Source organism: Callorhinus ursinus, unplaced genomic scaffold, assembly GCF_003265705.2.
Source record: "Callorhinus ursinus isolate GAN/ISIS: 27379988/994484 unplaced genomic scaffold, GSC_fseal_2.0 scaffold39, whole genome shotgun sequence".
Classification (NCBI taxonomy): Eukaryota; Metazoa; Chordata; class Mammalia; order Carnivora; family Otariidae; genus Callorhinus; species Callorhinus ursinus.
In genome coordinates this window covers 478,407-491,869 of record NW_027397101.1, presented here as the reverse complement: position 1 = coordinate 491,869, position 13,463 = coordinate 478,407, and the positions used below count along the sequence as shown (strand labels likewise).

The following is a 13,463-nucleotide window of genomic DNA, read 5'->3' as shown; positions in this document are numbered from 1 at the left end:
TCCTGAAAGGAAAGGCCTCATTATGCTGTGTCTGAAAAGGGTCAGGAAAGGAGAGCTGGGTTTATCACTGATTGTCTTCCCATTTAGCCATGTGTTCATGGGAAGTCTCACCACTGCAAGGATGTGTCATACACTCCTGGGTGAGTAAAAGCTGGAGGTAAAAGGTGCAGATCCACCAACTCCCCTTGGCTTATTGTAATGCAGCTGTTAATAACTTTCATGTATAGTTAGTACAGAGTTCAGTAACAGTTACCTACTGTTTTTTTTATTATTATGTTATGTTAATCACCATACATTACATCCATTAGTTTTTGATGTAGTGTTCCATGATTGATTATTTGCGTATAACATCCAGTGCTCCATGCAGACATGCCCTTTTTAATACCCATCACCAGGCTGTTGGTGGGAATGCAAGCTGGTGCAGCCACTCTGGAAAACAGTATGGAGGTTCTTCAAAAAGTTGAAAATAGAGCTACCATATGATCCAGCAATTGCACTACTGGATATTTACCCCAAAGATACAAATGTAGGGATTGGAAGGGGTATGTGCACCCCGATGTTTGTAGCAGCAATGTCCACAATAGCCAAACTGTGGAAAGAGCCAAGATGTCCATCGATAGATGAATAGATAAAGAAGATGTGGTGTATATATGTATATACAATGGAATATTACGCACCCATCAAAAGGAATGAAATCTTGCCATTTGCAATGACGTGGATGGAACTGGAGAGTGTTATGCTGAGCGAAATAATTCAATCAGAGAAAGACATGTAACAGTTACCTACTGTTAATGTAGCTTTTTGATGAGCATTTATCCAGAATTTTCATTTTCTTAAGTCAAAGTGGACAAAATACAGGACAATAGCATGAGATTGTCCCAGGTAACCCGGTGACAGATGTCATCGAAAGGAAAATTTTGTACAGGAACTGATGTGGCACTCTTTTATTTTCCTCCCAATTTCCTACCTTTCTTACCAAAATAGAAATTTTCTGTGAAAATATACCGACTTGTGCTAACATTACTAGATTATGCCAGGTAATTTAACTTGACTCCAGGTAAATTGATAGAAGAGAAATACTGGGAGCATGAATGTGCATTGTCAGTACTCTTCAGTAGAGAGGTACATATTCTCACATATATGTGTACACATAGAGAGCACACTGACAGTGTGGTGTCTGTATATAAAAATAAGTTGATATGCATTTAGGACCAAAGGCCTGTTTCCTTGTGTATAGAAGGCTAGGCCTGCATTGCTGCATCCTCATTACTGTGCTAAGGGCCTTCCTTATGTTCACAGACTAGAACAGGGATCCACGGAGGGCCCATTTGGCCCTCGGCCTGTTTGTGTAAATAAAGTTTGATTGGAGCACAGTTAAGCTCATTCATTTGTGTGTTTTCTATGTCTGTTTTCATGCTACAGTGGTAGTGTTGAGTATTTGCAACAGAAATTATATTTTCTGACTAGTGCTTTACAGAAGACTTTTACTGACCCCTTCTTTTGGAGTGCTTGGACCCAATTCCACATTGGGTGGGGATGAGCCCACCCCCCACCCCCAAACCAAGCAGTCCTTGGACACCAGCAAGGTGTTCAAGAATTCAACTCAATTTTGACACTATCGACTTGGAGATAGCATCAGATTCCATAGGTTAAGGGTTCAGTCCTACAAGACTGCCCCCATCCCCCACTTCAGTTGCCAGTCACAAGCCCCAGGCTGTTACCTGTGCTTCCGACTGATTGGAGGTTCCAACAGCCTCCTCCTTAAGTTAATTCACAGAGAGACTCACAGAACTCAGGGACACATCTACTTATATTTACCAGTTTATTAAAGGGTACGACAGAGTATGAATCAATAGCCACATGAAGAGATACATAGGATGAGGTCCCGGCCTAAGGTGTTTCTGTCCTCATGGAGCTTGGGGGCTGGCTCGGTGACACCTGGAAGTGTTCTGGTAAGCATGCAAACTCTCCCCAAAGGACCAAAAAGATGTTCTCTTGGGTTTTATATGGAGGGTTCACAACGTAGTCATGGTAAACTAAGTTGTTGGCCATTGGCTGATTCCACCTCCAGCCCTTGTCCCCTCCCTGGAGGTCAGGGTGTGGGGTGGGTGGGATTGAAAATTTCAACCCTTTAATCACAGGGTTGGTCCTCTTGGCAACTAGCCACCTTCATTAATAAAAAGATTTCCTTTTCACCTTTATGGCTTTGAAGGTTTTCAGGAATTATGGATAAAGACCAAATCTATCTAAGAAATGTATTTTTTTGGTCATCTGAATGACCAAATATATATTTCTTATAAACCATGCTATCACACCTCTGGATTGTGAGCTCCGCAGACTGACCTCAGGCATGACCCAATTTTCATTTCTCGGTTTCCCCTGCACTGACACCCGTAAGACAACAGAGGTGAAGTCTCTCCATGAAGTTTCCACACCACGCTACTTTTTCCCTTTTGCCCTTTTCCCCAAAACACACCCCAGAGGTACACAGGAGATAAACACCTACTTCTAACACATTGGGGTAGAGGAGTCAAGAACAATAACGGATCATAATAATGGCGAACATTTATCGATTCCCTACAGTGTGCCTGGTATTGTTGTGTGTGCTTCAGTCTGGGTGAATCCTCATGTCATGTGGTAGGTTCCATCACTCTCCACACTTTATGTCTGAGGAAACTGAAGCTCAGGAGGCTAAGTGTTTTGCCCTGGGTTGCAAAGCCAGGCTGTGGTAAGCAAGCATTTGATTTAGCCAGACCATTACACTTCCCCCATGCGCTATTCACTCAAGCAGCCCTCAGCTGTGCAGAGTGTGCCCTCCCCAAACCTTTAGCACAGTGCCTCTTGCTGTTTTTGTCTTCCTCCCTCCATTGGCAAACTCCCAGTCACTAAATGTCAGTGATTTCAAATAGGAAGCAGTTTGCAATTTGAAATGTTTCTAGACTTTGAATCATCTCCCAGGGAGTTTCCATTTTAAAATCTTGGTGGGAATGCTACCCATCTCAGTACTTAGGGAAGTAAAATACTTCTCAGGGCAATGAGAATTCTGAAGGAATTTTACCTGTGGGAGATGTATTTGGGCAAGGGGCCCTGGATGAGGCACTGGTGGTTGAACACCTGGGCTGGATCATCTTCTGATCAAGGAGCGGAAAGCAGAGCCAAGGAAGGCCCAGGCCACTGGACTGGCTTGTCTTTCCGTTTGTGGGATGGTAGAACCAAGTTGAAGAGACCATTGTTTTCTCTAGAAGGGAGAGTCAGATAATCACTTTGTGACTGAGTTAATGAAGAGCGAGAGCTTTTGTGAGAACACAGACCGGAATCACTTCCAGTTAGAGGCGGCAGGTGGTTACTGGGCACACACCACGCACCGTGTCTGGAAAGAAAGAGGCGGACTTCACAAAGGGAGCTAATGCCATCCTATTCTAGGAGCAGAGCTAGATTTGGTTGTTGGAATTTATTTTCCAGTTAGTTGGGGTTTGTTCTGAAAGTATGTGTACTATGTAATAAAAGTATGTTTTGAAGTCGGTAACTTTTCTCTAACTTGTGTGGGGGTAAAAGGGTAAGGCTTTCCACTTACCAAATGACCGTGCAGTTGGCTCACGGCTTCTAGGAAGATCAGCTGGTGTCACCTGAGTAGGCATATATCCATTTTTCTTACCCCAAAAGAGAAATAAACTATCAGATTTTTTTTAAAAAAAGCAGTTTTAGGTTTATAGAAGAATTAAGAAGGTACAGAGATTTCCCATGTATCCCCTGCCCCCACACCTGCACAACCTTCCCCATTACCAGCAAACCCCTATCAGAATGGTACATTTGTTACAAATAATGAACCTATATGTACACGTTATAACCACCCAAATTCCTCATTTTACATTAGGGTTCACTCATGTACATTATATGGGTTTGGGCAAAGGTAATGGTGACATAGACCCATTATTATATCATCTTAGAGTATTTTCATTGCCCTAAAAATCCTGTGTTCCACCTATTCATCCTTACCCTCTCCCCTCCAATCCCTGACAACCACTGATCTCTTTACTATCTCCAAGTTTTGCCTTTTCCAGAATGTCAGAGAGTTGGAATTGTGTAGTATATAATCTTTTCAGATTGGATGCTTTTGCATAGTAATACACATTTAAAGTTCCTCTATATCTTCTCATGGCTTGGTAGCTCATTTTTTTCAAGTGTTGGTTAGTATTTCCTTGCCTGGGTGTACCATAGTTTTTCCACTCCCCTACTGAAGAACATCTTGGTTGCTTCCCAGTTTTGGCAGTTATGACCAAAGTGCCTGTTTTTGTGTAGACATAAGTTTTCAACTTCTTTGGATAAATACCAAGAAGCATTGATTGCTGGATTGTATGGTTAAGAGTATGTTTGGTCTAAGAAACTGTCACACTATCCTCCCAAATGATTACGATTTTGCCTTCCTGCCAGCAATGAATGAGAGTTCCTGTTGCTCCACATCCTCACCAGCATTTGATGTTGTCAGTGTTCTGGGTTTTGGCCATTCTTATAGGTGTATTATGGTGCTATCTCATTGTTTTAATTGGCATTTCCCTGATGCCATATGATGTGGAGCATTTTTTCATATGCTTATTTGTCATCTGTATATCTTCTTTGGTGAAGTGTCTGTTAAGGTCTTTGACCCAGTTTTTAAATCAGGTTGTTTGTTTTCTTATTGTTGAGTTTTAAGGGTTTCTGGGGGTATATTTTTATATGACAGAACATTATCAGATGTGTCTTTTACAGATACATCATACATACAGATAACCTCCAGTCTGTGGCTTATCTTCTCATTTTCTTGGCACTTATTTTTTTTTAAGATTTTATTTATTTATTTGACAGAGAGAGACACAGCGAGAGAGGGAACACAGGCAGGGGGAGTGGGAGAGGGAGAAGCAGGCTCTCTGCCGAGCAGGGAGCCTGATGCGAGGCTCGATCCCAGGACCCTGGGATCATGACCTGAGCCGGAGGCAGAAGCTTAACAACTGAGCCACCAAGGCGCCCTGGCACTGTCTTTCATAGAGCAGTTTTTAATTTTAGTGAAGTCTAGCTTATCAATTCTTTTTCTCATGGATTATGCCTTTGGTGTTTTATCTAAGGAGTTGCTGCCATACTCATGGTCATCTAAGTTTTCTCCTTATCTTCTAGAAGTTTTATAGTTTTGCATTTATGTTTAGGTCTGTGATCCATTTTGACTTCATTTCGGTGAATGGTGTAAGTTCTGTGTCTATATTTGTTCTTTTGCAAGAGAAAGCCCAGTTGTTCCAGCAGCATTTGTTGAAAAGACTATCTTTGCTCCTGTATTATCTTTGCTCCATTGTCAGGTATCTGTTGACTGTATTCAGGTGGGTCTCTTTATGGGCTCTCTACTCTGTTCAGGTGATCTGTTTGTACAATCAGATTCAAATTGTCTATAATTTTATACATTCTGTAGCAAAGGAAAGTCGAAGTTCATGAAAACTTCTGAAGTTGTACATTTCTGGATTAAATGACATTGGACTTAGATTTACCTTTATCTCCACAGACTTGTTTCAAAATCCTGTGCTTATTTTTCTGCTTCAGCCAAAACTTTATGAAGATGGGAGTAGTTAAGATGCAAACTTGGTCATGTCATTGCTTCCATTTAACCATACCAGTGGCTTCCCTCCCTCTCGATAACTGTCTCCTCCTGTGTCTTTGCTGTGCCTTTTGGCTCCTGCTAACTTCTCACCCCACATCCACATCTGATGCTGCTGCCGCCTCCCCTACTCCCAGCTCTCCAGCCCCACCAGCTTCTTCTGGTTACAGGAGCAGCTGCCTTACCTGCTGCCCCTTCAGCCTGGGACAGGCCACCATTCCTTCACCCTTTTCCCACTCGCTGCCTAGGTGACATCTACTCATCCCTTAGGCTATCCCCCAAGTGCTGGTCATGTTCCCCTGTCTATGCTGCCAGAATATCTTGTACTTAATCTTCATGGCAGGTCTAATGGGGGAAGGAACCCAGTCTGTTTCTTAGCATTTTACTTCCAGTATCTAGCATCCATGCCTTGGATGGCATGGATGTTTTAATTTCCTGTACTCAGATGTTAGGGTCATAATGTCAATTTTCTTATGCCAGACCCTAGTGTAGGATGATGCGGACATTGCTACTTTATACTGTTAGCTTTTGTTCTTAGAAAACTGTCTTGGGTTTTAGATCTGTTTGAATGACTAGGTTAGCCCCCCATTTAAGGCTTAATGCAGCGAGACTTGGGATCTAAGAGACGGTTTTCCTAATGATCTTACTGGGTCGCCATGTTCCTTAGTGTGGAGTGTGTGTCTGTGCTTGACTATTTCCCAGAAGTGTCCTTGGAGCAGAGGTGTCCAAGCATTCTCAAGACCAAAACTATCCCAGTATTTCTGTGCTCCTCTAAGTAAAGTGTTAATCCTGTGAAAATGTGTGACTCTTATAATTTGTACACATCCTAAGTGGACCTGTTTTTCTTTTAAGTTCATGTAATAGCCCTTTCAGCTTCAGTGGGAATATTTGTGATGTAAAATGCTTATGTCCCAGGGACCATTTTAAAACATCAGTAATTACCCACCACCACTGTCTTTTTTTTTTTTTTTTTAACAAATCATCTTGTAATTTATCAAATAAGATGCATAGGCTCAGGATTTAAACATCTGAAGTTGGTTGGTAATTCAGGGCGTGTTTTTCTTTGATCTGCATTTCTCTGATATCTTTCTCTGCCTTTCATTCTATCTCTTTTCCTTCAGACATAAATGAGATTATTTTTAGTGTTAGGGGCTCTCTTGGCACACAAGGGTAGATACTGTGTTTTGTCTTGGCTGACTAAAGCCTATGGCTTGACCCTTAATTTTCACTGAACATTTGTCAAGTGCATCTGTAAGCAGGTTTACGTGGTACTTGTGAATCCAAGTGTAACTGCATGAGGTGAGGCCCCAGACTCAAGGAATTAAGAGTGCTTCAGGACTTGTCACCACCGGGCATCATTCTCAGTCCTCACATATGCCACCTGGGGTCAAGCCAGAAGGAAACAGAGCTTGTCTGTGGCGTTGTGCATTCTCTGTTTACTTAACATTTGATGGGGGGAGCAAGGACTCCGGGGGAGGCCAGTGACTGTGGCACTCTTAGGAGCAGAACAAAGATTGTCTTGGCACCAAGTCTGTTGAGCTGAAGAATCCACATGTGTTTAGCTTCCCGGGCAGGGTGCAGCCTTTAAAGCTCACAGAGAAGGGCCAGGTATTATCTCTTGTTACAGTAAGGTTTTTTAAATTTTTGTTTTGTTTTCTCCATCAGATGTCAGAATTGCCAAGTGTGTTCTGTTGGCTGTCTCTCGGCATAAGCCAGATGGTTCTCTAGTTTCACAGAACCAGACCAAATGAAGCACACAGGCATATGGGGGCCGGGGAAGGTGGGAGGGGGCCTTATTGTCTACAACTGTGCTTTCCCGAAATAGCTTTAAGTAAACCAAATTTTATAAGATTGTCTCATTTTAATCTTCATCATGCCTTCATTCTTTAAGGGAGACTCTTTATAATGTGGACAGTCCTTGCAGCAATAATGCATAGCCTCCTCCAAAGCAATTTTTAAAAAATCTTGATATGTTAAGTTTTCTTAAATGGAGACACACCCTTGGGGCCCCTAAAGACCAGTTCAGCATTTACTTTTGGCCCGAAGAGCTAGTTCTTCCATGGGCAGCTGGACTCTGGAGCCAGATAGTCTGAGTTGGAATCCTGGCTCTGCTACCAGGACAGTACTTAGCTATCTCTGCCTCAGTTTCCTCTTTGGTAAACAGGATACTGGTGATAACTTCTTTATAGAGTTGCTATGAGGATTAAGTGAATAGTACATGTAACTGGTGGATCACTGCCTGGACTACATATGTAAGGTGCTTAATAAGTGTCTGCCTCAGTATATGATGTTTCGCAGTAGTCTTTTGTTCTGTTGAGAGAGAGTGGGTGGTGGTGCTAAAGACACCCTGGTCGCAGAAACTTTTACATAGTTAATATAAAGCTATCAAGGAAAAAGATGAGGAAGTAATTTAATCTGGATGAGGATAATAAAAAAAAAATAGGAAACTTTATGCCAACCTTTTATGTTCAAACTGACTGTAACAAAGTTCCAAGTCCTAGTGGCTTTACAAAATACAAACATTTTTCTTGTGTGTCATTCAGATTGAAGTGGTCAGGCGGCCCTGCTGAGCAGTTAGGCTCAGTGTGGTGATTCAGGAAGCCAAGCGCATTCTATCCCATGGCTTCGCCATATTGGAGTTCTTCACTTCAGGTGTGGAGATGAGGAAGGAGAGATGGAGGGAGGTAGGGAAGGAGCAGGAAGAGAGAGAGGGAAGGGGGTTGGAGGGAGAGATGCTGAGAGAGAGAGAGAGACAGAGAAAGAGAGAGACAGAGAGAGGGAGAATACGAATGAATAGAAGCCGAGGATCTTACAAAGGATTTTTGGGGACAAGCGTGGAAGTGGCCAACACAGCATTTCTGTTCCTGTTCCATTGACCAGAACTAGTCACATGACTCTAGTCTTCCTGCCTGCAGTTCCTGGAAGTCATTTCTCCCTGTGTGCCCTGTAATAAGAGGCAGGATAGATGACTATTCAGCTAGCCTGTAGCACAGTGGTTAACCATATCACATATTTTCTGCTAATGCAGATATTTTCCATAATTGATCTGTTTGTATATTTCACTGTAAACCATTTCTGAAATTCTTTATAATGTCAAGACCAGCAAAAAAATTTACAAATCATTGTTTCTTTCTTATTTTTGAAATTTGCAGAAAGTCAGGAAAGCTGCTGATCTCTACTTGTGAGCATTTTATTGTGCTGTTGGCCAATAAGCAAGGACTCTAGGTGACAGTATCTTAATGGCCATCTCTGACAGGCAGGTTCCTGTAAAGGAGAAAGTTTTTATGTTTTGTATCCTGCTGGTGATCAGTAACTGACGAAAGGCAAAGAAATTAATGATCCTGTTATGCATTGAAGTTGCATGGGACAATCTAAGAGTAGTTTTGTTTTGTTTTGTTTATTGCTCTAGTAAATACGGCTCACTATTGTGACTAGTGTTTGTACTCAGCTCTGATGGGAAGGATGGTGGCCACTTCCTGCATCTTATATCAAATAAAGTGACTTAATCCTGCAGCTTTATTAATAATATTTCACTTGAGCAGTTCTTTTCAATCATAATTGGCCTCTGCACAGACTGAGCAGTTTATTTTTAAGCGCAAACCTGGGGGAGTTTATAGCTCATGGACACACCTTGAGGCCATGCCTAACTAAGCCTCTAGGTTAATATATACCTCACATTTTGCAGTGTTTCATAGTTCTGTGAATTAATTTTGAATCCCATTTCTTCTGCCACGGTTCAGATGCTTTAACACAATTGGGAAGCAAAATAATGTTATGGCGGATCATGTGGTCTGTGACATCAGAGTGGGGTGGAATCTCAGCTCTGTCACTCAGTCACTCTGGGACGTTGGGCCTTTTATTGTTTGCTGTGGCTGCCTAGGAATTTCTAGTAACAAATACCAGACTGGTGGCTTAAACAACTGAAATTTATTTTCATACAGTTCTGAGGCCAGAAGTCTCAGGTCAAGGCACCCGCGGAGTTGGTTCTTAATGAGGCCTGTCTCCTTGGCTTTTCGATGGCTACCTTCCCATGTCTTCACAGAGTCTCCTGTCTGTACACTTAGCGTGTCAGCCACTGACCTTGAGTCGGTAGTACTGCTAACCCCACTGACTCACACCTTTGTCCTCCAGGAGCTGAGCTGCCCAGTTTTTCTTTTGAAACGACTCTGGAATATATGTCTTTTAATAAAAGTTAATAATGACAAGTATGAGGATTGTCACATATAAATGTGAATTTATATGAAGTAATTTTTGACTATAAAATAATAGGTACATTCACTCTTATGATCAAAGGCTGAAATATGTCTTATTAGGGATTGGTGGAACATGTTATTCATCAGTTTAATGGTTACCTAATGTTTTTCTGTGTATCTTATTACCTTTCTTTTTTCATTTTCTATTTCTATTTCTATTTCTACTCCTTTCTTTCTTCTCTTTTCTTTTTCTTTCTTTCTTTCCTTTCTTCCTTCCTTCCTTCCTTCCTTCCTTCCTTCCTTCCTTCCTTCCTTCCTTCCTTCCTTCCTTCCTTCCTTTTTCTTTCTCTCCATGTCCAAAGTGCAGCTGGAACTCTTGTACTGACTGAGCCAACCAGATGCCCCCTATTTACCTTTCTTTTAAAAAAATCCTACAGTAATAACAAAGAATGCCCCTACCTGTCAATCCCTCCCTATGCATTTCTCTTCCCTCACCAGTCTACATCTTCTAACACTAAATCATGACTTGGAAACCTAAATATATACAGTTTTTATTTATCAGTAATGCCTCAATAAATCTGGGAAAAAATAAACTTGCTGTTACATTTTAAAAATAATACAGAGAATAATGCCACAGCATCTCTGACTGCTTCTGGTCCTTCTATTATTGTTTTCTCTTTTCTTCATTCTTATATGTCTCATTCCTAAAAGTATTCTGAAAATTTGCCTTTTTATTTTTTACTTGGTTTAATTTAGCTTTTAATTTTAGGGTTTTTTTTGTTTTTGTTTTCTTGGCAGAAAAGAGCAAGTTAGTACCTTGTATCTAAACATCAACCTTGTGGAGCCAAGACTAATTCAGCCGTACGAACATGTTATAAGGAACTTTATCCGCGAGATCAAACTGCAGAGCACAGAAATGGAAAACCTGGCCATTGCGGTGAAGAGGTATTGAAGCCCTTCCTGTCTTTCTTTTTTTTTTTTTAGAGAGAGAGAGAGAATGTGAGCTGAGTGGGGGTGAGGGGAGGGACAGAGGGAGAGAGAATCTTAAGCAGGCTCATATGCGAGCATGGAGTCCAACACGGGGCTCGATCTGATGACCCTGAGATCATGACCTGAGCTGAAATCAAGAGTTGGATGCTTAACCGACTGAGCCACCCGGGTGCCTGAAGCCCTTCCTTTCTCAGTGGCACGTGGGTTACTTCAACTGGCTCTGTGTCCAGGTGGCACGTGGACTGAACTGCACGATCATGTTATGATGTGGATGGACTTCCTGAACCTCGGGCATCTGGAGCTTCCTAAACTGAACCAGCACGAAAAAAGCTGAGTCGGGCAGTACTCTGTAGGGGCAGCCAGCAGTTCATCAGTAGGTCACTGTGATCCTATCCTATAAACTTTTCAAGACCAGTGATTCCCTACAGAACAGTTCAGAGAGGTTTGTTATCTTATATCCAGCCACTTGAAACATACAGGAAACTTCTTTTCCAGAGAGGTGGACAGGACTGTACTTGAAGCCTGGCCTTCTGACGGACAGGTGTGTGACTTCGGGCAGGTTTCTGTATCTGTAGAATGAGACTGTAAATATTCACGTTCTCAGGGTGTGGAGGCACAGGAGATGATGTGCTGGGTGGAAACCCCCGCACCAGACCAACCACATGGTGGGTGCTCAGTGGTGGGCCTTCCTGTCTCTGGCCTTCCTCACCCAGCCTGAACTGGAAGCCAAAAAGCTTGAAACCTGTACTGTCATACGGTTTGTATAAGCCATGGCTGGTTCACATCGATATCTTACTGGCTTTACCAGCAGCCCAGTGCAGAGGAAGAGTTTACATGTGTTACAGTCTGAACATCAGCCTTTTTGCTCCCTGGAAGGACCACAGTCCTTTGGCATTAGTGGGAAAGAGAGCGTTTTGTTTGCTGTAATTCCCGGCTGTTCTGCCCCAAAGATGCTTCTCGCTGCCATCTGTTTCACCAGATCTCTGAATGGTGCATCCTGCTGGTTTCTACCCAGAACTTGTGAAGGCCCCTTTGATAGGATGCGCCCCATCTGCAAGGGGGGGGGAGGAGAGGGTACTCCTCTCTTTATTCTTTCCTTCCAAATGATGATCAGACTATTATCTAGTTAACCTTTTGGAGTTTAAGTGAAGGGAATTAAAATATAGGAGTGTTTTAAAACGATGCTTCATAGGACTTTTTATAGTTCTGGAGTCATGCAAGAGTGGAGCTATTCACAGGGAGTTTCTTAAGAACATTTTCAGTTCCCGACTCTGAAATTTTCCTTCAAGTTTGTCTGCTAGGGGCTTTCAGTAGGATAGTAGGGTCCTATGAACTCCAAATTCTGTAAACTGGGGCTGATTCACAGACACACATGTTGAGTTTTTAAAGTGTCCAGGAATACCTGTTAAAACAGACAAACTTCCATACACACACACCCACCCACACACACACATATATATGTGACCTTTAAGGATAGTACCATGTAAACCCACAAGGGAAAAAAGAATGGCATTCCTCATGTTCTCATCACCAGCCAAGCTGCTGTGCACCCCCGCGGAGTGAGTGTGTTATCTGTACTGAGCCGTGCCCTGCTTTTCTCCTTCCTGCTGCTTTGTGGTCGGGGTGGGAGCCAAAGTCAGGCTCTGTCCCAGCTGTCAGAGATCTCGCTGACGTGCTTCCGTGATGACTGTGAAGTTCTCTTATGTTCTTAGCGGAGGACCATCCACCCTCACCTGGCATTTTGGATGGGGGTGGGTCTCTAGCTTTTCGCTCTGTGCTTGCACCTGAAGGATGGTCCGAATGTCTGGATTGGGTTAGAGTGGACAGTCTTCCTCGCACCAGACATTTCACTGGGGGTTAGGAGTTGCTGGGGCAAACACGGTGGCATCATAGACTACCCTGACTTACCAAACAAAACAAAACAAAACAAAACAAAAAACCATTGTTCAGGAGTGAGGAAGGCAGGAAGAACACATTCAGGAACAGTCCTGGATGTCACGAAGGAGCGGTCGGAAAAATGGTCATAGGGAGAGAACGGACTTGGCTATTTTACAGTCCCAGAGTTGACCAACAAAACAAACTTGCTGTGGAGATATGTAACTCCTAGATTTCAGATAGCAGGTGCTTATAAATGAACCAGAAATAGCTAACTTTCCAAACGAGGTTGACATCCCTTTGGGCAGGCTGTCAGGTAAGGATGAAGAAAACACAAGCGGAAAATAGTAGTAAGTCACTCAAAATTTTATTTTGGAGCCTTCTCCCCATCCCTCAGGACTCATTTGGAACTTTATATAGGAATTAAAGTAATGCATGCACAGACTGTTACAAGGGAGTCAGCAAGTAGAAAGCAGGAGATAAGATGGTGTCTCAGAAGCCATCAAATCGGAAGACAGGAGGTCTTCTATTTAGGTCCTATTCTCTACTTTTTATTGGCAGTGTGTCATTGACCCTCCAAATCCCGTCGTGGCTGCTTTCAAGTCTCTTGTCATCTAGTTGAATAGGCAAGACGTATGTATGAGAAAATTTAGATAGACGTACAGCAGAGAGAGAACAAAAAAATACTAAAAATACTTTTTTTAGGGTTTAATCTGCAGCCTCCACCATTGTAAAGTGACAGATGTCTCTATACTAGCCAATTGCTCAGGAAAATTATCCCAGAACTC

At 42.5% G+C, this 13,463-nt stretch overlaps 1 protein-coding gene across 1 annotated transcript in view; it reads left to right on the top strand.

Moving 5' to 3' along the window:
• Positions 1-13,463, top strand: part of RASEF (RAS and EF-hand domain containing) — an 85,646-nt gene that overhangs the window by 31,119 nt on the left and 41,064 nt on the right. Inside the window, exon 2 of the mRNA XM_025851656.2 lies at positions 10,609-10,755. Within this exon, the coding sequence (XP_025707441.1) occupies positions 10,609-10,755 (147 nt within the window). The remainder of the gene's footprint in view (positions 1-10,608; positions 10,756-13,463) is intronic.